General features: G+C 51.4%; 1 protein-coding gene across 8 annotated transcripts in view; it reads right to left on the reverse strand.

The window, feature by feature from the left end:
• Positions 1-26,243, reverse strand: part of UNC13A (unc-13 homolog A) — an 86,863-nt gene that overhangs the window by 30,200 nt on the left and 30,420 nt on the right. For 7 of the 8 annotated variants that reach the window (XM_054673133.1, XM_054673132.1, XM_024351414.2 and 4 more), the window contains 18 exons: positions 24,204-24,719; positions 23,595-23,703; positions 20,965-21,011; positions 17,850-17,928; positions 17,254-17,325; positions 16,774-16,993; positions 15,591-15,818; positions 14,276-14,417; positions 13,980-14,149; positions 11,145-11,260; positions 9,685-9,848; positions 8,799-8,949; positions 8,127-8,195; positions 7,723-7,812; positions 7,370-7,504; positions 4,562-4,695; positions 1,642-1,727; positions 1,316-1,442 (listed from right to left, as the gene is read on the reverse strand). In XM_054673133.1, coding sequence (XP_054529108.1) covers positions 1,316-1,442; positions 1,642-1,727; positions 4,562-4,695; positions 7,370-7,504; positions 7,723-7,812; positions 8,127-8,195; positions 8,799-8,949; positions 9,685-9,848; positions 11,145-11,260; positions 13,980-14,149; positions 14,276-14,417; positions 15,591-15,818; positions 16,774-16,993; positions 17,254-17,325; positions 17,850-17,928; positions 20,965-21,011; positions 23,595-23,703; positions 24,204-24,719 — 2,655 coding nt within the window. Of the gene's footprint in view, positions 1-1,315; positions 1,443-1,641; positions 1,728-4,561; positions 4,696-7,369; positions 7,505-7,722; positions 7,813-8,126; positions 8,196-8,798; positions 8,950-9,684; positions 9,849-11,144; positions 11,261-13,979; positions 14,150-14,275; positions 14,418-15,590; positions 15,819-16,773; positions 16,994-17,253; positions 17,326-17,679; positions 17,686-17,849; positions 17,929-20,964; positions 21,012-23,594; positions 23,704-24,203; positions 24,720-26,243 lie in introns of all 8 variants that reach the window. The other variant, XM_054673135.1, reaches the window with a different exon arrangement.

Genomic DNA, 26,243 nt, shown 5'->3' on the forward strand with positions numbered 1-26,243 from the left:
CTCCCACCTTGGCCTCCCAAAATGTTGGGATTACAGGAATGAGCCACCACATCCAGCCAGAGCTTTCATTTCTTGTACAACAGAAGACTAGCCATCCTCCTGTGCTGCTGGGAGCAGAGAACGACACCACAATTCTCAGGAACCAGCGGCACCGTACTATCCTCCAACACACAGCCCAGGAGTCAGATGTCCCGAGTTCAAATCTCGGGTCTGTCATGTACTGGGAGTCACCGTGGGCAAGGAATGTGGCATTTATTCACTCATTCATTTTGTTTTTATATTTATTTATCTTTTGAAATGAAGTCTCACTCTGTCGCCCAGGCTGGAGTGCAGTGACACGATTTCCGCTTACTGCAACCTCTGCCTCCTGAGTTCAAGCGATCCTCCTGCTTCGGCCTCCCGAGTAGCTGGGACTACAGGTGTATGCCATCACACCCGGATAATTTTTTCCTTTGTTTTTGAGATGGAGTCTCACTTTGTTGCCCCAGCTGGAATCCAGTGGTGCAATCTCGGCTCACTGCAACCTCCGCCTCCTGGGTTCAAGCAATTCTCATGCCTCAGCCTCCCAAGTAGCTGGGATTACAGGCACCTGCCACCACACCTGGCTAATTTTTGTATTTTTAGTAGAGACAGGGTCTCACCATGTTGGCCAGGCTGGTCTCAAACTCCTGACCTCTGGTGATCCACCCACCTTGGCCTCCCAAAGTGCTGAGATTACAGGCATGAGCCACTGCGCCCGGCCAATTTTTGTATTTTTGTAGAGCTGGGGTTTCGCCCTATTGGCTATGCTGGTCTCGAACTCCTGACCTCAGGTGATCTGCCCACTTCGGCCTCCCAAAGTCCTGGGATTGCAGGCACAAGCCACTGTGCCTGACCCATTCATTAATTTTAGAGATGGGATCTGACTATCTTGTCCAGGCTGGTCTCAAACTCCTGGGCTCAAGCAAGTCCTGCCTCAGTCTCCCAGATTGCTGGGGCTACAGGCATGTGCCACCATGCCTGGACATTTGGCATCTTTAACTCTCCAATTTCTCCTCCGCAAAATAGGAATTAAAATGATCCCACCTTAACTCATAGAATTGTCAAAAGGATAAAATGAGAAAGTCACATGGTTCGTGTTGCTGTTGACTGTGAATTTTCTGGGCTGTAGGAGTCAACTGCTCAATGGCTGAGAGTGGAGAACACTGGATTCAAGCCCCACCCATGCCCCTGATGCCCAGGTAACCCTAAGTAGGTCAGTCTTCCTCTCTGGCTTTCCTTCTAGCTGTCAGTGCTACAGTTCTGGCTTGGGTTGGGCCTGGGGCAGGGGACTTACGCAGGGTACTCAGGCACGCGGTCCTTGAAGGCGGGAAGTTCCGTCACATACTCATTGTAGAGCCATTTCACCTTGAAGTGGAGGTTCATGTAGTCAGCACTCTTGCATAAACGATGCTTGTCGTGCTCTGGCCAGGGACAAAGAGGATGGCACAGCTGGAAGGGTCTGCCACCTTCTGTCTCGGCAGAGAGGCTGCCTACTCTGGCCATCACTGATTTCCAACTCAGGCATGAGGGTATTACAGGGCGCTCACAGCCTTGGAGGGGACACAGAGGTACAGCCACCTGGTGTGGCCAGGCTGGGGAACACTGGGGTGGGAAACTCACCCTCCATGGCGTACTTCATGTCTTGGGCAAACAGATTCCACATTACTTCAGCGCTGATTTTACCCACATTCAGCTCCTGGGGAAACCTGGCAAAGTCATGGAAGTATACAACTTTGGCAGGCAGAAGGCAGATGGGATGGGCTGCTTTGTCCTTCCCTGCCCCACAGAGGAGTGTAGGGTAGGGTAGAGGGATTTGGGTTCAGGTTCCCTCATAGCCACTGCTGACTGACTCTGCACTAAGGCTTTGCTTCCCTTTGAGCCTCCACCCACTCATCCATTTGTCCCTCCATTCATTCATTCATCCACTCATGCAACTATCCACCCATACATTCAACAACTCATTGATCTATTCCTCCATCCATTCATCCATCCTTCCATCCATTCATTCACCCACTCATGCAACTGTCCACCCATCCATGTACCCATCTATCTATTCATCCATCCACCCATTATCCACCCATCCAACCATCCCTTCATCAATTCATTCACCCACTCATGCAACTATCTATCCCTCCACCTACCCATCTATCTATTCATCCATCCACCCATCCATCCATCCCTCTATCCATTCATTCACCTACTTATGCAACTATCCACCCATTCATTCACCTATCCATCTATCTATTTATCCATCCATCCCTCCATCCACTCATTCACTCATTCATCCAACTATTCATCCATCCACTCAACCACCCATCTATCTGTTCATCCATCTATCCCTCTACCCATTCATCCAACTATCCATCCATCCACCTACCCATCTATCTATTCATCTATCCACCCATCCATCCATCCATCCCTCTTTCCATTCATTCACCTAATTATGCAACTATCCACCCATCCGTTCACCTATCCATCTATCTATTCATCCATCCATCCATCCCTCCACCCATTCATTCGCCCATTCATCCAACTATTCATCCATCCACTCAACCACTCATCTACCTGTTCATCCATCTATCCCTCCACCCATTCATCCAACTGTCCATCCAACCACCTACCCATCTATCTGTTCATCCATCCATCCGTCCATCCTTCCATCATCCACCTATTTATCTGTCCTTCCATCCATTCATTCGCCCACTCATACAACTATCCACCCATCCATTAAATGACCCATCTATCTATTCATCCATCCACCTATCCATCCATCCCTCTATCCATTTATTTACTCACTTATGCAGCTATCCACCCATCCATTTACCCATCCATCTGTCCACCCATCCATCCATTCCTTTTTTTTTTTTTTTATTTAGAGATGGAGTCTCACTCTGTCACCCAGGCTGGAGTGCAGTGGTGCGATTTCAGCTCACTGCAACCTCCACCACCCGGGCTCAAATGATTCTCGTGCCTCAGCCTCCCAAGTAGCTGGGATTACAGGCGCAAGCCACTATGCCCGGCTAATTTTTTATATTTTTAGTAGAGATGGGGTTTTGCCATGTTGGCCAGGCTGGTCTCAAACTCCTGACCTCAGGTGATCCTCCCGCCTCGGCCTCCCAAAGTGCTGGGATTACAAGCGTGAGCTGCCACACCTGGCCCATCCGTTCCTTTATCCACACAGTCATCCTTCTACCAATCTATCTGTCCATCTGTTATTTACTTATTTATTTAGAGACGGAGTCTCGCTCTGTCACCCCAGGCTGGAGTGCAGTGGCGCAATCTCAACTCACTGCAACCTCTGCCTCCTGGGTTCAAGCAATTTTCCTGCCTCAGTCTCCCACTAGCTGGGATTACAGACGTGTACCACCACGCCCGGTTAATTTTTGTTTGTTTTTTTGTTTTTTTTGAGACGAAGTCTCACTCTGTTGCCCAGGCTGGAGTGCAGTGGCCAATCTCGGCTCACTGCAAGCTCCACCTCCTGGGTTCACGCCATTCTCCTGCCTCAGCCTCCCGAGTAGCTGGGACTACAGGCGCCCACCACCACTCCCGGCTAATTTTTGTATTTTTAGTAGAGACAAGGTTTCACCATGTTAGCCAGGATGGTCTCCATCTGACCTCGTGATCCGCCTGCCTCGGCCTCCCAAAGTGCTGGGATTACAGGGGTGAGCCACCGCGCGTGGCCAATTTTTGTATTTTTAGTAAAGATAGGGTTTCACCATGTTGGCCAGGCTGGTCTCAAACTCCTGACCTCAAATGATCCACCCACCTTGGCCTCCCAAAGTGCTGGGATTACAGGCGTGAGCCACCGTGCCTGACCCCATCTGTTTATTAATCCATCCATTCATCCACCCACCCTTCAATCCATCCAAATCCCTGATCTTAATTCCCTAACCAGGATATGTTAACGCCCCAAAGCTAGAGTCCTCTCTAGCACTCATCTGGCAGAGAAATAGAACACAGTAGCTCATTCAGCTAACACAGATGAAAATTCTACAGACATATAAATCCACAAATGAAAACTGTGCCCATATTCATACACAATACACAATATTGTATATTGTACAATATTGTACGTTGAATTGCATTCAACGATGTTACACGTATACAAATTAAACCCAAAATCCACTGACCACAACAATATACAAAATTACTTACATCCATACATATAAGATATAATGCAATTTAAATGTATGATATGTATTAGGGTAGCACATAGTAATACTTGAGCAACACTATTATTAATTAACCTACATACACATAAAAAATTATACACATATGTACACACAGTTATGCATGCAAATGAATACATACAAAATACATGTCTGATTATACCAGTGATTGTGAACATACACACAATTTTATGTTTATGTTTGCAAATTATACCCATATTTGAATTTCACACAGGTATAATCAGACCCACAATTACCCCTAGGTGCACATTTGTGTAATTAGACAAAATCATCTTGACACACAAGACACAAAGTTGTATACATACACAGGATGACACCCAGATAATTAACTACACAGATACACAACTCACTGGTTGAGGCAGGGAGTGTAGGAATTCTTGTCTTCCTCAATGATGGACACTATGAGTGTAATCAGCTTGGACCAGAAGTCGAGGTTCTTGATGCTGGGCCCCTGTTCCTCTGGGGGAACTTCCCCCTTCTTGGCCTGAAATGGACAGTGGAGACCTCGGTTATAGGGGGTCCAGAGGTTGGTGCCTCAGTCAGTTTATTACTGAAGAACAAGAGGTTTTAGAGGAATGCGTCCCATCATCATGTGTATGGTTCAGGTAAGAAATCTATATAGAGAGGAATTGAACTCATAAACTGGCCCAAACAGAGCTCATGTCAATGCAGCTTGATAAAGCTTAAGATTTTTAGACTCCACTCTAAAACTGAATGGAAATAAATGAAACCAAATTTAGTTGAACAAACCCAGCTCCACTAAACCAAATGGAAATGAAATGAATGCAAATTAAGCCCACTTAGCTTAACGGAAGTAAGTTCTTCCTCCGAGTTAAATCAATGGAACTGAACTTGGGCCAATTACACTGAATGGAGTGCAATTCAACCTAACTGGATTGAATTAAACTCAAATGAATTCCATTGGATTGAACCTAATCAACTTGTCCAAGATCAACATCAACCCAAATCAAAATAATGGAAATAAATCGACTGGAACTCAACTCTACCCAAGTCAACCCAATCCGATTCTACCTATCTAAACCCAACTGAACATACTCAGGGCAATTCAACCCAACTTTTGTTAATCAATGGAAATGAATATAATCAGCTGAAATTAGCCCAATTCAACCCAATTCAACTGAAATCAATTGCATCTAATCCAACAACCCAGTTCATCGTAACTCAAGACAATTTAACCCAGTTGAGAACAACTTGACTTGAATGTAAATGAACTAAATGGAAATGAATGAATTTGTACTCAATAAAACTCAATGCAATCAACCAACTTGTTCTTCTCTCTATTTTTTTTTTTTCTTTCAAGAGACAGAGTCTCATTCTGTCACCCAGGCTGGAGTGCAGTGGTGCAATCATGGCTCACCATAGACTTGAACTCCTGGGCTCAAGTGATCCTCCCACCTCAGCCTCCAAAGTAGCCAGGACTACAGGTGCGCCACCACACCTGGCTAATTTTTGTATATTTTGCAAAGATAGGGTCTCATTATGTTGCCCAAACTGGTCTTGAGCTCCTGGCCTCAAGGGATCCTCCTGCCTCAGCCTCCTAAAGTGCTGACATTACAGGTGTGAGCCACTGACCTCAGCCTGGCTCACTAATTTGTCAAGAACAATTTTTTTTTTTTTAATGAGACAGGGTCTCGCTCTGTCACCCAGGCTGGAGTGCAGTGATGCGATCTCAGCTCACTGCAAGCTCTGCCTCCCAGGTTCACACCATTCTCCTGCCTCAGCCTCCCAAGTATCTGGGACTACAGGCGCCCGCCACCGCGCCCGGCTAATTTTTTGGTATTTTTAGTAGAGACAGGGTTTCACTGTGTTAGCCAGGATGGTCTCGATCTCCTGACCTCATGATCCGCCCACCTCGGCCTCTCAAAGTGCTGGGATTACAGGCGTGAGCCACCATGCCCGGCCGTCAAGAACAATTTTAACTTAAGTCAACCAAATAGAAATAAATATAACTAAACTGATTATGGTTGAACTAAACAATCTAATTTAATCCAGTTCACCTCAACTCAATTCAAATGAGAGTGAGACTGATTCCAACTCTAGTCAACTGAATGTAAAGGAACAGAATGAAATCAAATTGAACTGAACACAGCTTATGTGTTATATCCTATCAGAACCTGGGTAGGGGCTGCCTCCAGCTCCCACAGCCTCCTGAGATCCCACTATCTCAATACTAACCATCCCTGTTTGTAAATTTCCAGTTTGTACATCTTTCCTTCATAATAGGCTATAAGCTCCTTACAGGTGGTGGCTCATGCCTATAATCCCAGCACTTTGGGAGGCTGAGGCAGGAGGATCGCTTGAGCCCAGGAGATCAGCCTGGGCAACATAGTGAGATGCCATCTCTACAAAAATACAAAAACTAGCCTGCCATGGTGGTGCGTGCCTATAGTCTCAGCTACTTGGGAGGCTGAGGTGGGAGGATCACTTGAGCCTGGGAGGTCGAGGCTGCAGTGATGCAATCATGGTGAGCCATGATTGCATCACTGCACTCCAGCCTGGGCAACAGAGCAAGACCCCATCTCAAAATAAATAAATAAATTCAATTCAACTCAACATTTACTGAACAGTGACTGTATGCCAGACATAAATTTTTATGCCAGGCTGGGAGTGGTGGCTCACGCCTATAATCTCAGTACTTTGGGAGGCCGAGGCAGGTGGATCACCTGAGGTCAAGGAGTTCGAGACCAGCCTGGCCAACATGGTGAAACCCCGTTTTTACTAAAAATACAAAAAATTAACTAGGTGTGGTGGTGGGCACCTGTAATCCCAGCTACGCGGGAGTCTGAGGCAGGAGAATCATTTAAACCTGGGAGGCAGAGGTTGCAGTGAGCTGAGATCACACCACTGCACTCCAGCCTGGGAAGCAAGAGTGAAACTTCATCTCAAAAAAAAAAAAATTTTTTTTATGCCAAACTTAACTACGCAACCAAATGTACTGAGTGCCGACTATATTTTATCTAAACTTACAGCTCATGAACTCTTCTCCCTAATCCTGAGATGTGGGTTAATGACCCCATTTTATAGAAGAAGATACTGAGGTTCAGAAGAGTTAAATCCCTCGGGAAGTGGCAGGGCTGGGACTTAAGCCTGTGTCTAGTTGGCATCACTGTTCCCTTCTGACCCATCTGGAGTCTCACCGGGTCTGTCTGGTACTCCCGGCTGTAGAGTTCATGGCAGTTGTTGAAGATGTACTCGTAGGTAGAATTAAGGCAGGCTTTCACACAGTCCTTTACCACCTGGCTGGCTCGGGGCGGGCTCTGGAGTTCTTGTACCTGAAGGGAGGGAGAGAGGCATAGGTGGCCACAGCTGTGACAGGAGGTCCCCAGGAAGTGACTGCGAGTCATTTTGGGTTTAAGGAAATGAAGTGGTATGAAGGGAAAAGGTTACTGAGAAAGGCTGCCACTCTCCAGGAGGAATGTCACTTGTCCTGGGAGCTGGGGATCCTAGAGAACCCTCCTTGGAGAGCAAAGGCAACTGGATCCTTTCCTACCTTCATCCGAAAGAAGGTGATGCTGGTGAGAAGGTCCACAGTGGATTTGAGGTCCTGGAGTCTCTCCGGGCTGCTGGCTGGGAAGTTATTCTGTTGGGAGCAGGAAGAGAAGTAGGGTTATGGAAGAAGGCTCGGGGAGGATGGGAGACTGCTTTTCAGGGGGATACAAAGGCTCCCCGGTTTCAGGCTGGGGGTTGATCAGAGCACCTCGAAGCAACTGGGGATCTGCTTGGATGCACCAAGCACATTACGGCAGGTAGTGCCCATGCAGGTGCACACATGCTGGAGGAACACATCGTACATGCGAAGATGGGTCCTCCCATGCACACACCTGCTGGTAGCTTTCCCCTCCAGGCACACACATGTGCATGGGGTGAGCAAATTCTCATGCACACACTTCCTACCCGGTACATGGAGAGGTCAATCCGCAGGGAGTTATGCAGCTGGTCCAGGAGTTTCACGAAGCGCTCTTTCTGAGGAGGAAGGGGAGGAGGGAGGATGGATGGAGGCAGGACATGGCCGCCATAGTGGCTGAGCGCCTACTGTACAGTAAGTATACCTCATCCACCACCCTCATAATGTCCATTTCCATTCTATGGCATTTTTTTTTTTTGTTTTGAGACAGAGTCTTGCTCTGTTGCCCAGGCTGGAGTGTAGTGGTGCAGTCTCAGCTCACTGCAACCTCCGACTCCCAGGCTCAAGCAATTCTCCTGCCTCAGCCTCCCAAGTGGCTGGGACTACAGGCACAGGCCACCACACCCGGCTAATTTTCTTTTGGATTTTTAGAAGAGACGGGTTTTCACCGTGTTGGCCAGGCTGGTCTTGAACTCCTGGCCTCAAGTGATTCTCCAGCCTCAGCCTCCCAAAGTGCTGGGATTACAGGCATAAGCCACTGCACCCGGCCTCCATTCTATAGCATTCTACAGAGGAATAAATGGAGGCTCAGAGACGGGAAGTGACTGGTGGAAAGTCACACAGCAATCAGGTCTAGACTGGGGACCCAGAAGTCACATCAGATCTGACCGGCATAAAGTTGGGCTCTCCCTCATTCTCCAATCCCAGTCCCCAGGACTGACCCCAAAGTTGGAGGCGGCGAAGCGGTCGGAGGCAGACACGTTGGTGGAGGCGGTGGTGTGTGCGTAGTAGGCATTGATGTTGGCGAGCAGGGTGCTCATGACGGCAGGCACCCCTGGGCACATATACTTGGAGGAGAGGCAGGCAAAGTGGCTGGAGAGAGGGAGCAGGAGGCACTAGGAGAGGGGTCCAGCCAGGATGGACCAAGATCCCCCCTAGAATGCCTCCAAGATAGCATCTGTGAGTGGGTCTCTGTCACCTCCTAAACCATCCCCTGCCTGATTCTGTCCTTTGGGTCTCCGCATCTCCTCTCCCCTCCATCTTTATATCCATTTGAGTTGCTCTAATTCTGCTTCTTTTTTTCTTTCTTTCTTTCTTTTTTTTTTTTTTTTGAGATGGAGTCTCACTCTGTCACCCAGGCTGGAGTTTAGTGGCGCAATCTCGGCTCACTGCAACCTCTGCCCCCCAGGTTCAAGCAATTCTCCCACTCTAACTTCCCGAGTAGCTGGGATTACAGGCCCAAGCCACCACACCTGGATAACTTTTGTATTTTTAGTAGAGACGGGGTTTCACCATGTTGGCCAGGCTGGTCTTGAACTCCTGGACCTGGAGTGATCCGCCCACCTCAGCCTCCTAAAATGCTGGGATTACAGGCTTGAGCCACCGTGCTCAGCCTCTATCTCTGCTTCTAAGTCTTCCCTCTCTTCCATGTCACTCCAGGTGTCAATCACAGAGCTCTCCTGATCTCCAGGGGAATTACGGAACCCACCACCACCACGCCCACTTCCTCTCTGGGTCTTCCCCCTGAGAATCCCTCCCACCCCAGACCTGCCAGTGCCCACTTGGTGACCTCCCTCTTGTTTCCTGCACCCCAGCCTGCAGTCTCACGTCATGGCTTGGTAGATGGACTCGACGCCGTAGCGCATGGCAAACTCGTCCACAATCTCCTGGGCTGTCTCATCGTAGTAAACCTTCCAGGCATCGTCACCCTTGGCATCTGGGATCTTCACGACCCCATTGTTCTGCACGTCGGTCACGAAGTGGAACAGGTTCTGCCACCATGGGAGAGAAAGTGTCATGGAGAGTGCAAGGGGTCGCCAGGGGTCAGAGGTCCCAGGGTCTGGGGCAGCTTACATCATCCATCTGCCTGTTTATTCATTAATTCATTCATCTACTCTTTTATCCATCCACACACCCACCCACCTAACTACCCCAAATTTCACCCATCCACTCTTCCAACCTTTCAGTAATTCAACCACACATCCATCCGTCCATCCACCCATCCATCCATCCCATACATTGATCCGCAACTTAATCCACCTACCCAATCATTCATTCTTTCATACAACCAACCATCCAACCACCCATCAATTTATCCAACCATCCATCTATTTTTCATCTGTCCACCAGCCACTCACAACCATCCATCTAAATATTCAGAAATTATGAACCCACTTATCAATACTTGCAATAGTTCAACCACACATCCTTCCATTCATCCACCCACCCATTCATCCATTTGTCCATCTGCCTATCCATCCATCCATCCATCCATCCATCTACCTATCTACCCATCTGACTATCAACAATTTCACCTATCTACTCAATCTTCCTTCTAATAACTCAACCACACTTCCATCCATCCCATCCAATACAACTTAATCTGCTCATCCAACATTTCATCTATCCACCCAGTCAATCATCTATCCAGCAATCTATCTATCCACTCATCAAGTTATCCATCCATCATTCATCTATACTCATCCATCATCTAACAATTACCCCCAAATTCACCCATCCATACATCTATACTTTCAATAGTTCAATCATATATCCATCCATCTGTCCATCCATCCATCATCCATCTAGCCACGAATCTACCCACCAACTCATCCATCTATCCATCCATGTACTCACCCATCTCTCCATCCATCCTTTTATCTACTCATCACTCATTCATCTGTTCAAACATTCATTCATTCACCAGCATTCATTCAACAAACTAGTTCCTGGGGATAAGAGTTCTTTCCAGGAAACCCAGGCAGCTGGAAGAGACATACCCAAACACAAACGGCCCAATCCTGAGTGGTTAGGGCTGGAATAGAAGGAAGAACCTGATCATGAGTAGTGAGAGTCAACCTGGAGGCCAAGGTGGGCTTCCCAGAGGAGGCGACCCTGAATCTGGACTTTGATGGATAGGGAGGAGTTTTCCAGGTAAAGGGAATGGCATGGCGGGCAGTCTCAGAGGGCCAGGAGAGTGTGGATGGTGTGGCCAGAAAGAGGAAGAGCTGGGCAGGCAGGAATGGTGAGTGGAAGTGGCATGGGAGGGGCCGAGCAATGACCCTTACCTCATGCAGACAGGTGTACTGGACATGGTACGGGGCCACCTTCTCCTCGCCTTTGATCTCCACACTGATGTGGAGCCGGATGGCACCCGACACGGCAGATTTGTCAGTTCGCTTGTCTGCAGGGCAGAAAAAGAAGACAGTGTCAGAACTTCCCACTATAGCAGTGGGCAATTTTTTTTTTTTTTAAGAGGGAGTCTTGCTCTTGTCACCCAGGCTGGAGTGCAGTGGCACGATCTCGGCTCACTGCAACCTCCACCTCCTGGGTTCAAGCGATTCTCCTGTCTCAGCCTCCCAACTAGCTGGAATTACAGGTGCCTGCCACTGTGCCCAGCTAATTTTTATACTTTTAGTAGAGACGGGGTTTCACCATGTTGGCCAGGCTGGTCTCGAACTCCTTACCTCAGGTGATCCACCTGCCTCAGCCTCCCAAAGTGCTGGAATTACAGGCGTGAGTCACCGCGCCCGGCCAGCCATGGGCAAATTTATTTTATTTTATTTTATTTTTTGAGATCTGTGGTCCAGGTTAGAGTGCAGTGGCGCAATCTTGGCTCACTGCAATCTCCACCTCCTGAGTTCAAGCAATTGTCTTGCCTCAGCCTCCCGAGTAGCTGGGACTACAGGCATGTGCCATCACACCCACCTAATTTTGTATTTTTAGTGGAGACGGGGTTTCACCATGTTGGCTAGGCTGGTCTCGAACTCCTGACCTCAGGTGATCCGCCCGCCTCGGCCTCCCAAGGCAATTTTTAATAGATGCACGATTCTGTAGTCCTCCCAGACTTCTGGAAACTAAGGCTTTGGTGTCTGTCTTCTGATTGGCTCCCTAGGCTTGAGTCTCCCTGCTTAGGCTAGAATTCCTTAAGCCCTGTCTCTTCCTTCAAACAGGGATCCCAGACCTTGCTTCTTCACTCAGATTAAGTTCCTGGCTATGTGCCTCCCTCCTTAGACTAGCAGCCCTAGGCCCCACTTCTTTCCCAGTCTGAGCTTCCAGGCCCTGCCTCCCCCATCAGATCATGCTCCCCGGAGACTACACATCTTAGACACTGTTCCTGGGTCTGTGCCTCTCTCCTCAGACTAGGACCCCCTGGTCTTGTCTCCCACCTCCCCCATCAGAATGGGATATCTAGATGTCCTCCAATCTAAGAGGTTTCTGGGCTCTGCTCACCTCTCTCAGGCTGGGTCCTTTCTACCCCCTCAGATTAGGCTCATACACCCTGCTTCCTCCATTAGATTGGACTCCCCAGATTCTACTCAACTTCCTTACACAGGGTTCCTTGATCTGTAGCAGCCATCTCAGATTAGGATTCCCAAACAATACCTCCCTCTTTAGACTGGATTCTTTTCTTGTGGTGGGGGGCCGGGGGGACACAGAGTCTCACTCTATCGCCCAGGCTGGAGTGCAGTGGCATGATCATAGCTCACTGCAGCTTCAACCTCCCAGGTACAAATGATGCTTCCACCTCAGCCTCCCAAGTGGCTGGGACTACAGGCACGCATCACCACACCCAGCTATTTTTTTTTTTTTTAATGGAGACAAAGGCCTTGTTATGTTGCCCAGGCTGGTCTCGAACTCCTGGGCTCAAGTGACCCTCCCAGCTCAGCCACCCAACCAATATGTTGGGATAACAGGTGGGAGCCACCATGCCCAGCCTGGATTCCATTTTTTTTTTCTTTTTCTTTTCTTTTTTTTTTTTTTTTGAGACGGAGTCTTCCTTTGTTGCCCAGGCTGGAGTGCAGTGGCTTGATCTCGCCATGTTGGACAATCTGGTCTCAAACTCCTGACCTCAAGTGATCTGCCTGCCTCAGCCGTCCCAAACTGTTGGGATTATAGGCGTGAGACACTGCACCCGGCCATATTTGTTTTTTGAGAAAGGGTCTCACTCTGTTCCCTGGGCTGGCGTGCAGCAATGTGATCACAGCTCACTGCAGCCTTTACCTGTCAGGCTCAGGTGATCCTCCCACCTTAGCCTCCAGAGTAGGTGGGACCACAGGTGAGTGTCACCCCGCCTAGCTAATTTTTGTATCTTTTATAGAGATGGGGTTTCACTATGTTGCCCAGGCTGGTCTTGAACTCCTGGACTCAAGTGATTGGCCTGCCTCAGCCTCCCATAGTGATAGGATTACAGATGTGAGCCACTGCCCGGCGCCCCTAGCCTGGATTCTTTTTTTTTTTTTTTTTTTTTTTTTGAGTGGGAGTTTTGCTCTTGTTGCCTAGGCTGGAGTGCAGTGGCGCAGTCTCAGCTCACTGCAACCTCCGCTTCCTGGGTTCAAGCGATTCTCCTGCCTCAGCCTCCCAAGTAGCTGGGACTACAGGCACCCACCACCACGCCTGGCTAATTTTTGTATTTTTAGTGGAGACGGGGTTTCACCATGTTAGCCAGGCTGGTCTCGAACTCCTGACCTCATGTGATCTGCCTGCCTCAGCTTCCCAAAGTGCTGGGATTACAGGCGTGAGCCACCATACCTGGCCCCAGCCTGGATTCTTAAAGCTCAATCTTCTTTCTTAGATTTAGTTCCTAGGTCTCTGTCTCTCCCCTCAAACTAGGATTCCCAGTTCTTGCTTCTTGCCTCCCCCATTAGACTAGAACATGGAGATTCTGTCCCCACCCTCCCTCCTAAGCTGAACTAAGAGGTTCCTGGGCTCTGCTCACCCTCCTGGCCTGGGTGCTTCCTGCTCCCATCAAACTGGGCTCCTAGACCCTGCCTCCCCCATCAGATTATGCTCCTCGACCAAACTCCTCCTGAGAACACATCTCTCTGCTCTTCATGGGCTCCATGCTCTGGCTGGATCCCTGGGACCCGTCCCCACCCGCTTCAGAACCCAGCTTCTCTCACCCAGGTTGTACCACACGTCCATCTCGCCGCTGAGCGTCCGCACCTCAATGATCGTCTGCCCCAGGAAATCGTCAGATTCCCTCTTGAACCTCTGTTTCACGCGGGATTTGATGTCGTCATCCTCGTCCCAGACGCGCACCTTGATGCGGTCGGAGGAATTGTGACATTCACTGTGGCGGGAGGAGGAGGCAGAGGCAGGGGTCAGGCAGCCAGTGTGAGTCCTGTCCTTGGAGCCCTCTTTTGGCTGCCCCAGCAGGGTGCCCCACATGGGGCCAGGGACCCAGCCAGGCACTTACAAGTGGAAATTCTCCTCCCACACCGGATTGAGGTTCCCATAGATGGTTTTTGTCCGTTTCTTGGTCTTCCCGACCTGGACGGTGACATAGGGGTCACTGGATCCTGTCTTGTCCTTTGCCTGCAAGCCCTGGGCGCAGACCACTGGAAGACACAGAGGGCATACACAGGTGTGCACTCAAGAAGCGAGGCATGCTGGGGACAGTCACTGCCACACGCTGCAGGCTGATAATTGGGACACCTGCAGCATGGCTGGAGAGCAATGGCAGGGCACGCTGGGCTTGCCAGAGAGGTTTTTTTTGTGTGTGTTTGTTTGTTTGTTTGTTTGTTTTTGAGACAGAGTTTTGCCCGTCACCCAGGCTGGAGTGCAACCTCCGCCTCCCGGGTTCAAGCAATTCTCCTGCCTCAGCCTCCCAAGTATGGGATTACCCGCACGTGCCACCCCATCCGGCCGATCGTTTTGCATTTTTAGTAGAGATGGGGTTTCACCATGTTGGCCAGGTCGGTCTCGAATTCCTAACCTCAGGTGATCCGCCTGCCTCAGCCTCAGCCTCCCAAAGTGCTGGGAAGGAGTCCCCAAACCATGAAGGATGGGAAGGTGCCCCAGCTGCCTTGCGCATGGGTAGAACCTCTCTCAGGTGTGAACTCCCTGAGGTCAGACACTTACAAGAACCCATTGCCCCCCCCCCCCCCCCCCCCCCGAGATCTCCTGCTCGTTGGTGCCCCCTGCAGGGTTCCTTCCCTCCCTGACTCACCACCCCAGCTCCGTCCTGGGGTCACTTCCTGGATAACCCACATAACCTGAAATCCTCATCCTCAGGTCTGTTTATGGGGAAACCCACATGAGGCTGGGTGTGGAGAAATGCCAGTATCCTCGCCCCTAAGTGGGGCCACACTGAGCTGCATGCTCGACATTGTCCCCAGTGGCCCCAGGATGGGCTGAGCCCCTTGCCCACAGCATTGTCTGCTCAACGGCATCTCCTTCAGGAGTCCTTCCATCCCTGTGTCAAGTCCTTGCCCCTCACCAAGTGACTTTCTGGGGTCACTTTCCAGATAAACCATGCACCCTCAATTCCTCTTCTTGGAGTCTCATTCTGGAGGGCACCATCCAAGACGCACCCAGATACAGTGCCATGAACAGGCGTTTGGAGGCACGCATGTCCCCCCATATGCGTGCACACACGGAGATGAGATGGAATGCACCCGACCGAGTGAGTGCGCGCTGCAAAGGAGAGGGACCAGGCCATGGGACAGGGCATGAGACAGGTCTCAGAGGGTGGAGAAGGAGGGGCCCTGTGGCGGCCCACGCCCCCTCACCGGTGATGCTGATCTTGGCGGACCACTTGGACGTGCCGTCCAGCACGCTCTGCTTGACCGCCTTCATCTGCTGCGTGTGCGCCGTCTTGGTCACCGCGAAGATCTCCTGGATGAGCTCGAAGATCTCGGGCTTGTTGCGCTCCCGGATCTTCATGCGGTCCTTGAGCACCATGATGATGTTCTGTGTCCGGTCCTCCGCCCCGTGCTTGGAGCTCTTCTCCGCAGCCCCTGAGGATGCCCGAGGCCGGCGCTGACCCCTGCGCGCCCTGCATAGTGGCCCCTCACCAAGGCGAGAGCCCCGCCTCCACTCATCAACCGGGGGGACTCAGGTGTCACCCCCTGAAGCCGGTTTCCTACCTGCTTTCTGTACCCCCCACCCAGACCCTTCACCCTTCCACCTCCTCTCGGAGCCATGCTCCTCTGAGTCGCCATGCTCCTCTGAGTCGCCATGTCCCTGCGTCCTGCCCTTCTCTGCCCCGCACCCCTTGGAGTCCCCACAGGTTTTTGGAGCCCCACCCCTCTAAGGCCTCTTCCCTAAGCCCCACCCCTCTGAGTCCCCGCCCCCCTCTGCGTCCCACCCCTCTGAATCTCCGCCCTCTCTGAGTCCCACCCCTCTGAGTCCCGCTGCCTCTCTGAGCACCACTCCTCTGAATCCCCTCCCCGTCTCTGATCTCCACCCCTGCGAGTCCCCTCCACATTCCTGAGCCCCTTCCTTCTCTCAGACCCCTCCCTTTCTCTTGGTCCCACCTCCTCTGAGTCCCCTCCCCCTTCCAATCCCCCCCTCCACAGTCCTCTCGCAGTCTGAACCCCTTCCCTCTCTGAGGCCCTCTTCCTCTCAGAGCTACCCCTAGCTAACCCATTTTATCCAGGGGAGCTGCCTCTTCTCACTAAGCCCGTCCTTTGCACAACCTAGCTAGTCCCTGAGCCCTGCCCCACCCCTCTCTGACACCCTCACAGCTTCTTTCCCCACCCCTCGACCCCCTAGCCCTTCCACCAGGGAGTCCTGCGCCTTTAACCCCACCCCTCCCTTTCAGCGAGTCCCTCCCCTGCCTCGCGACGCCCCGCCCCTTGCCCCGCCCCATGGTGCCCCACCCATCGCCTTGCCCTTCAGCCTTTCCCCGCCATGCAGGCCCCGGGGCTCCCCACGCCAACCCGTGGCCCTGCGCTCAGGCCCTGCGCTCACGCTGCAGGCAGTCGGCGTTGAGCAGGTCCTGGCACTTCTCGTGGCACTTGACACCGCACTCGGTGCAGCGCATGCCCTGCCTCGCGATGCCCCACAGCAGCCCCTCGCACTCGTAGCAGTAGGTGGGCGTGGTGGCCGTCCACACTTCGAAGTTGTGCGGCGTCGTGCACGAGATGGGGTAGATTAAGGCTTGCAAGGTCTTCTTGTAAACGTGGTTTTTCTGCAGGGAGGGATGGGGTGCGGTTGGGGGCGTCTAACCTGGCGCTGTCCCTGTCCTGCCCCATTCCGCCCCATCACTGAGCGCGGTAAAGTCCCAGGCCCTCCCCTGCCTCCACGCTGTCGGAATCCACGCTGCCTTCTGCCAGTCTGTGTCACACACACACCCTTCCTCTTCCCGGGGACCCACAGAGGCTTGGACAATTCCAGAAGCTCCTAGCCCAGTCCATCCCTGACCCGGGGAAAAAGAGGTGCCCCACGCACCAGCTCCTCGTTGTTCAACGTGCTGGAGGCCAAGGCCGAGGTGATGCCCGCTTTCCTGGACTGGACCAGGGACTGGGGAGGTCACAGAAGAGGGAGTCGGGGGGTTGACATCCATGAGATCACCACCAGGAGAGTTCACAGCCACGGATGGGGCCAGCAGCCACATTTTGGAGCCACAACCGCAAGTTGGAAACAGGTCACCGACAGCATCCGGGCCAGACCCAACAAAGAATTAGGAGGTGACAGAGGCTTTGAGTTAGAAGGGACCCTGGAAAGTGAGCAGCCCCGCACCCCTGACTCACAGCATCCAACACAGTGGGACATGGCAAGGTTCCCCCATAATCCATGAATTGGGGGCCTGTTAGAAGATCCCAGTGGGGGAGTTTGGGGAGAAGATCCCAGGAGGCCCATGTCGCCATCACTCACCATGGCCTGAAGTGTCCACGCAGCACATGGGGGTAGAAATCAGACCACCTTAGTCTCAGAGAATGCCTAGCTGGCCCCCAACCCCGGGTTGACCATGGGCAGTTCCACAGGTTGTGCACTGCTTATAGCAGGCCTGCTCTGCTCAGGGAGTAAAGGGCGAGGGTGCTTACCAAGTCGCTCACGAGTGGGATAGGTTTCCTCTTGCGGATGTCTGGCATGCTGTCGATGATGATGAGACCGCCCCCTGGGCTGAAAGACACAGAGGGACACTGAGGGCCCAGATGTCCCTATTCCTCACATAGAGCCCTGGGGAGAACATTCAACCTCCCCCAGGTGTTAAGGGGTTGAATTGGGTCCCTCAAAAAAAAAGATACGCTGATGCCCTAACCCCCACTACCTCAGAAGGTGACCTTATTTGGAAACGGGGTTGTCACAGATGTAATTAGTTAAGGTCATACTGGAGTAGGGTAGACACTTAATCTAATCTGACTGGTGTCCTTAGAAGAAGAGATACATGGGGAGAAGGTGGCTCTGTGACAGCAGAGGCAGAGAGCGACGTATCTACAAACCAATACTCCGGGGCCAAGGAATTCAAGCAAACTAGAAGCTAGAAGAGGCAGGGGAGGAATTCTCTTCTACAGATTTCAGAGGGAGCGTGGCTCTACCAATGCCTTGATTTCAGACTTCTGGCCTCCAGAACTGTGAGAGAATACATTGCTGTGGTTTTAAGCCACCCGTCTGTGGTACTTTGTGATAGCAGTCCTAAGAAATGGAGACACCAGGCCTCAACCTCCTCATCTGAAAAATGGGGAGATGATGTAATTGCCCACCTTGAATGAAAACGTGAATTAAGGCAAATCTAAATAATATACTAAAATATAAATGAGGCCAGGAGTGGTGGCTTACGCCTGTAATAATCCCAACACTTTGGGAGGCCGAGGCGGGCGGATCACCTGAGGTTAGGAGTTCGAGACCAGCCTGACCAACATGGTGAAACCCCGTCTCTACTAAAAATACAAAAATTAGCCAGGCATGGTGGTGCATGCCTGTAGTCCCAGCTACTCAGGAGGTTGAAGCAGGATAATTGCTTGAACCAGGAGGCAGAGGTTGCAGTGAGTCGAGATCACGCCACTGCAATCCAGCCTGGGTGACAGAGCAAGACTCTGTATCAAAAATAAAATAAAATATAGATGAAACCTTTCTTGGCTCATTGCAACCTCTGCCTCCCAGGTTTAAGCAATTCTCCTGCCTCAGCTCCCCAGGTAGCTGGGATTACAGGTGCCCACCACAATGCCTGGCTAATTTTTGTATTTTTAGTAGAAACAAGCTTTCACCATGTTGGCCAGGCTGGTCTCGAACTCCTGACCTCAGGCGATCCGCCCACCTTGGCCTCCCAAAGTGCTGAGATTACAGGCCTGAGCCACCATGCCCAGCCATCTTTCGAAACAAGATCTCACTCTGTCACCCAGGCTGGAGTGCAGTGGCACAATCACAACTCACTGTAGCCTCCACCTCCTGGGCTACAGCAATCCTCCCACCTCAGCCTCCTGAGTAGCTGGGACCATAGGTGTACACTGCCACACCCAGCTAATTTTTTTTTTTTTTTTTTTTTTTTTGAGATGGAGTCTCACTCTGTCGCCCAGGCTGGAATGCAATGGTATGATCTTGGCTCACTGAAACCTCTGCCTCCTGGGTTCAAGCAATTCTCCTATCTCAGCCTCCCAAGTAGCTGGGATTACAGGTGCACACCACGACACCTGGCTAATTTTCTGTATTTTTCGTAGATATGGGGTTTCACCATGTTGACCAGGCTGGTCTCAAACTCCTGACCTCAGGTGATCAACCGCCTCGGCCTCCCAAAGTGCTGGGATTACAGGCATGAGCCACTGCACCCGGCCCACACATAGCTAATTTAAAAAAATTTTTTTGTAGAGATGGGGATCTCTCTATGTTGTCCAGGCTGGTCTTGAACTCCTAGCCTCAAATGATTCTCCTGCCTCAGCCTCCCAAATAGCTGGGATTACAAGCATGCACCACCAAACCTGGCTAATTTTTGTATTTTTTAGTGGAGACGGGATTTTGCCATGTTGGCCAGGCTGGTCTTGAACTCCTGACGTCAGGCGATCCACCTGCTTCAGCCTCCCAAAGTGTTGGGATTATAGGCGTGAGCCACCACGCCTGGCCCCGAAAAGGTTTTCACTGGCCAGTGAGATAGGTGCCTGCAGCCAATGACTCCAGACAAGCCCTGCAGGGCTATTCAACCTACAAAGCTTTCTGCAGGAGCCAACTGAGGCTTAGAGACTCCTAAACCACATCTTTTCTCGGCAGCCTCCGCTTGTCTGACAGGTTTCTCCCGAGAGCACATCCTTCATAAGTCACGTGCACAGGAATCCCCATTTCAGGCCCCGCATCCAAGGCTCTCTAGCTAGGGCACCTGCTCATTTATTTAGGAGTCCCAGCTGCTGTCTCCCTGCCTGTTTGCCAAGGACGTACAAGGAAGGTCACTATCGTGCTGCTATTTTAAAACCTGAGCATATTTTTAAAATATCTTGTGCATCCTCTAACCTGAAAATCCATAACATAAGAGGTTAGACATGACCACATGCTCCACTGAAGTCTAAACAACTATCTTTAATTAAACAGCCCACAACTGTAGCAATAATCAAAGAGATTTAAAAATAGAATCAACACAAAAATTTTGCTCCAGGATTGCAAATATATAGTGTACATTTCCCAATAATGTCTAGTTCCTAATAGTGTCTGCTTTATCTTACATTTATTTCTTTATTTGTTTGTTTATTTTTGAGACAGTGTCCCGCTCTGTCTCCCAGGCTGGAGTGCAGTGGTGCAATCTCAGCTCACTACAACCTCTGCCTCTCGGGTTCAAGTAATTATCTTGCCTCAGCATCCCAAGTAGCTGGGATTACAGGCGCCTGCCACCATGCCCAGCTAATTTTTGTATTTTTAGTAGAGACAGGGTTTCACCATGTTGGCCAGGCTGGTTTCGAACTCCTCACCTCAAATGATCCTCCCGCCTCGGCCTCCCAAAGTGCTAGGATTACAGGCATGAGCCACCGCACCCCGCCCTATTGTCAAAGATGACTGTCTTTTGTGTCTGCGTATGGTTGTGTGCCTTATGAAAGTGACGTATTTTGCCCAAGCTCAATCTGTCCCCTGTCTAAATGGAACCCCTCCTCCTCCTCTCTGGGCTGAGGCTCAGGCGCAAACCAGCCTTGGGCTTGGGGTTCAAATCTTCCTCCCACCGCTCACAGTTTCATTACTTACCCGCCTTTGAACCATAGGGATTTAGACATCTCTCCTTCTCCCCGGGCCTGCAGGACAGACAGACAGATATGGTCAGTGTGGCTGTCCCTCCCCTCCCCAGAGCAGGCTCCACACCCACTTCTGACTCCCCTCTGGGCTGGGAGTCAGATGGCCTGGGTCCTAGTCCTGGCTGAGTGATTTTAGGAAGCTCCGTGGCTGTCTCTGGGCCTTAGTTTGTCCATCTGTAAGATGGGCTGGGGGAGAAAGAAGCTCTTCTCTTTCAACCACCTCAATGGACCTCAGTCTCTTCATTGATTATTCCCTAAACCCCCTATAGTCTCACTTGTTCATCTGCTCTCTTGCCTCGGGCTCTTTCCAGGAGTTGTGACTTCAGCTTGTACCTCTTCCCACCTTCTGCAGCTAACCAGCCTCTATTTATCATTCAGGTCTCAGCATAGACGCGGGGTCCACAGCCCCTACCTTCCCTCCATCTTGTAACTAAAGGGTTAACATGGGGTGGGGGTCCTATGAGGAACACAGGCAGCACTCTTCTGTTCTGAAATATTGAGGGGGTGTTTGGTTTTTTTAAAGACAGGGTCTTGCTATATTGCCCAGACTGGTCTTGAACTCCTGGCCTCATGTGATCTTCCTGCTTCAGCCTCCTGAGTAGCTGGGACCACACACACAAGCCACCACACTCAGCTCCTGAAATAAATATATATATATATTTTGTTTGTTTGTTTGTTTGAGACGGAGTTTCCCTTTTGTTGCCCAGGCTGGAGTGCAGTGGCGCAATCTCAGCTCACTGCAACCTCCACCTCCTGGGTTCAAGCGATTCTCCTGCCTCAGCCTTCCTAGTAGCTGGGATTACAGGTGCCCACCACCACACCCAATTAATTTTTTGTATTTTTAGTAGAGGTGGGGTTTCACTATGTTGGCCAAGCTGGTCTCGAACTCCTGACCTCAGGTGATCCACCCACCTCTGCCTCCCAAAGTGCTGGGATTACAGGCGTGAGCCACTGCATCCGGCTCTGAAATATTTTTTATTTTTTTCTTTTAGAGATGAGGTCTCACTATGTTGCCCAGGCTGGTCTCAAACTCCTGAGTGCAAGTGATCCTCCTGCCTCGACCTCCCAAATTGCTGGGATTACAGGCATGAGCTCCTGAAATATTGTTGAAATATTTTGGATATCACTTCTCCTTTTTTTTTTTTTTTCTTTTTTGAAACGGAGTCTCACTCGGTCACCCAGGCTGGTGTGCAGTGGCGCAATCTCGGCTCACTGCCAGCTCCGCTTCCCGGGTTCACGCCATTCTCCTGCCTCAGCCTCCCGAGTAGCTGGGACTACAGGCGCCTGCCACCACACCCAGCTAATTTTTTTGTACTTTCACTAGAGACGGGGTTTCACCGTGTTAGCCAGGATGGTCTCGATCTCCTGACCTCGTGATCCACCCACCTCGGCCTCCCAAAGTGCTGGGATTACAGGCTTGAGCAACCACGCCCGGCCATCACTTCTCCTTAAGTGTCATCTCCTCCACGGAGTTTTCCTGATTGCCTTGGATTAGTTTTATGCTTTTCCTATGAAACCCAGAGAGCCTTCCATGTGTCTTTTTCTTGTCATATTACTAGTTCCATAGTTTGTTTTTCTTGTATATCACATAGTTCCAATAGTAGCTGCTATTTTTTCAATTTAATTTCTTGACCTAGTGGAAGTTATCCAACAGCCTTTTCACTGTGTCCTCTTCCACCTGTCTCATTTAGAACCATATGTATGTACTGCTGAGTCAAAAAATAGATTTCTATTTTAAAACTGTTAAGAAATTTCGTTTGGTAATTTTGTGGCTCTGATATTTGATGGTCTAAACCTTTGGGAGTCTGTTTAGAATCTCCTCCTGCCAATCCCACTGCAGTTTGGAGGGTAACCCTGAAGAGCAACACAGCTGTCCCCAGCCCAGGGTGAGCTGAATGAAGGAATAAATGAATGGCCTCAACCCTGCTGCCCATCTAAACAGTCAGCTTGCCCCTGATGCTGATTGCTTCCCTTGATTCCTACTCCCCTACTGAGCCGGCCCCAGACCTTTCCCTAACCCTGACCATGACCTCCAATTTGGCCCTAAGCACTGACCCCTTTGCCTAACACCAATTCTAACCCTGACCTCTGATCTTTGATGGCTGAACTAACCCTGACCTTGATCCCTAACCATGACTTCAGCCCAATTTCAGCCCTAGTTTTCTCTCCTCCCTCTTGACCTAGAAACCCCAGGCTGACATTGGGAAGGAGGCTGGGCTGGGGATGTGTGGGGCCAGACTTGGTGCATGGTTTGGGAGTTAGCATAGCCAGGCTGGTGTGGACGGGCCATGGGGATACCCTGGGCTGTGTGTGTATGTGGCTAAGGAAGGGTCAGAGTGGGTGGGGCATCGGTGACATTGGGTGAGGCCAGGCTGAATGAGGGTGGGGCCAGGGAAGGGCTCGAGTGGCTGGGGCATGGGCACAGTGTGGGCACTGCACTGGGCATGCCCAGGCTAGGCTTGGGTATGGGTGGGGTGTTGGGCGTGGCCAATATAGGTGTGGGTGTGGCCAAAACATTGTGGGCGTGCCATTGGGCGTGGCCTGGCTAAGTGTGGCAGGGGCATGGCTGGGCGTGTCACTCACCTCCTGCAGCTGCATCCGCACCTTGTTGAAGGCACGCAGCCAGTTGGCCTTGGCCCTGGACATGGAGTCCTGCCCCTCCTGGCCTTCCTCATCCTCTCTCGGCCTGAAACTGAGGCAGGGAACGCTATGAGGCTCTGGGCTGGCTCTCCGTGACCCCTGAACTTCCCTTGACCCTCCAGCTGTGCAAGTGATGCATAGCTCCCCATGGTATCTCTGACCCCTCAGAGACATTAGGACCCACGTGAGTCCCCTGGCCCACCTCAGTGCCCCTCACCCCTTCCCACACACCCAATGCTTCTGTGACACTTCACTGTTCCTAGGCTTCCTTTTTACCAGCCCAGCCCCTCTGGCCCCCTATTTGCCCAGGATCTTGACCTCTCCGACCCCAGCAACCACTAAGATCACAAACTCTAAGTCTCCTTCACGGCCCCTTGAACCCTCTTTGACCTCCCTACTCTGCCCTGTCACCTCTGATCCCTTTAAGAAACCCAAGAGCCTGTGACAACTTCAGCCCCAGCAACTTCCCAGGTCCACGCTGACCCCATCATAGCCCTGCTGACCCTGTGACCTTGTGGCAGCCCCTCTGGCCCCTTGGCCCCGTCCTGTTACCTCTCCTCGTCCTTGGGTGGCTCAGCCTCAGGGATCTGCTCAGCTGCAGGCACCTCGTCGGGTGTGGCTGGCTTGGGGGCCACCTTGGCCATGTCGGGGGCCTCAGTGGGTGCCACTGGGGCCTTGTCCTCCTTCCCTGGGGCAGCTGGCGGGAGGCTGATGCGTTTGAAGTCTTTGGGCTCAGCCACAGCTACGTCTTCACGCTGGGCATAGCTGCCCAAATCGTCAGGCACCTCCTCCTCCTCCTCCTCCAGCTCCTCCTCATCTTCAGGCAGCTCCTCCTCCTCCAGGAAGTCCTCCAGGTCCTCCTCCAGCTCTTCCTCGTCCTGGTCCCAGCGAGGCGAGTCTTTGTGGTAGCTGACCGAGCTGTGGCAGGAGTGGTAGGAATCCCGGTCCCGCTCATCCTCCATGTCGGAGCCCTGCAGGCTGTGCTCGTCAGGGTCGAAGTCCTCGCTCAGCTGAGAGCTTCCCTGGCTCAGCTCCCCGGAAGAGGCATAGCGGCTGCTACCCGTGGGGCTGTGGGGATGGAACAGGGTTCAGGGACTGGGGTACCGAGTCACTGCCCACCTGAGCCCCAGTCACACAGGCATTGACTCATCACCGACTGAGCACCTACTATGTGCCAGGTCCTGCTCTAGGGGCTGGAAAACACAGCCATGATCAGAAAAGACAAAAATCCCCGCTTTTGGCCAGGTGCGGTGGCTCACGCCTGTAATCCCAGCACTTTGGGAGGCTGAGGTGGGCAGATCACCTGAGGTCAGGAGTTCAAGACCAGCCTGGCCAACATGGTGAAACCCTGTCTCTACCAAAAATACAAAAATTAGCTGTGCATGGTGGCGTATGCCTGTAATCCCAGCTACTCGGGAGGCTGAGGTAGAAGAATCACTTGAACCCGGGAGGTGGAGGTTGCAGTGAGCTGGGATCATGCCATTGCACTCCAGCCTGGGCAACAAGAGCGAAATTCCGTCTCAAAAAAAAAAAAAAAAAAAAATTCCCACTTTTGTGGCATTTGCAGTCTGTGGGGGACAGGCAATTGACTGTGCTGGGAACTCAGGGTCAGCGCCATCACCACAGCCCCGCAGCAGGTCTCCTGGCCTCCACCTGGAAAAAGTATGGGAAATGCATCCACTTCCCCGTACCCTGGGCCCCAACCCAGGCCAGCCTCTGCTGTCTCTACCAGATGCTGTCTCCACAGTTCCTGCTTCCCTTGGAAGCCACAGGGAATTGTAAATCCAATCACCTCCCTCCCCTGCTCTAAATCCTACCATGGCTCCCTAGTGCCTTGGAATAAAATCTGTGCTAGCCCTGTGTGGCCCATACGCTCCATACTCCCCCTGCATACCTCCCTCCACTTCTCCCCGCCTCCTCCATTCCGGCCACGCTGGCCACCTCGTTGTCTCTCCAACACCATAAACCTGTGCACTTGCCGTGGTCTCTTCCTTGTCTGCTTTATCTAGCAAACTCCTACCCACCCTCTGATACCCACTGAAACATCACTTACTTGTGCAAATGCCCCCCACTGTCTGGCCAGGTCAGGCCCTCTGTTATATGCTGCTTATGTGAACCCAGGATCGTGCTCAACGTCAACAGCAATATCTGTCTCTGTCTAAATACAGGCAGGGGGACATAGGGGCCACCACTCAGCCCTCTTCTAACCATTCACTTAGTCATTCAACGAACCTTATCATTTCCCGATTAGATACCTCCTCCAATCTTAGCGCCTGAGACCCTCTTCCCTGGCCAGCCTCGAGGATGCTATAGGAATAAAAAGGGGTTCAAGACTAGCCCAGGCAATGGAGCAAGACCCCCATCTCCACAAAAAATAAAAATAAATTAGCTTGGTGTGGCGGCCTGTGCCTGTAGTCCCAGCTACTGGGGAGGCTGAGGCAGGAGAATCGCTTGAGTCTGGGTGGTGGAGGTTGCAGTGAGCCGAAATGGTGCCACTGCACTCCAGCCTGGGTGACAGAGCAAGACTCCGTCTAAAAAAAAAAGAAAAGAAAAAAAAAGAAAAAAATGGCTAATTCCCACAAGAAAATGTGA

Source organism: Pan troglodytes, chromosome 20, assembly GCF_028858775.2.
Source record: "Pan troglodytes isolate AG18354 chromosome 20, NHGRI_mPanTro3-v2.0_pri, whole genome shotgun sequence".
NCBI classification, from domain to species: domain Eukaryota; kingdom Metazoa; phylum Chordata; class Mammalia; order Primates; family Hominidae; genus Pan; species Pan troglodytes.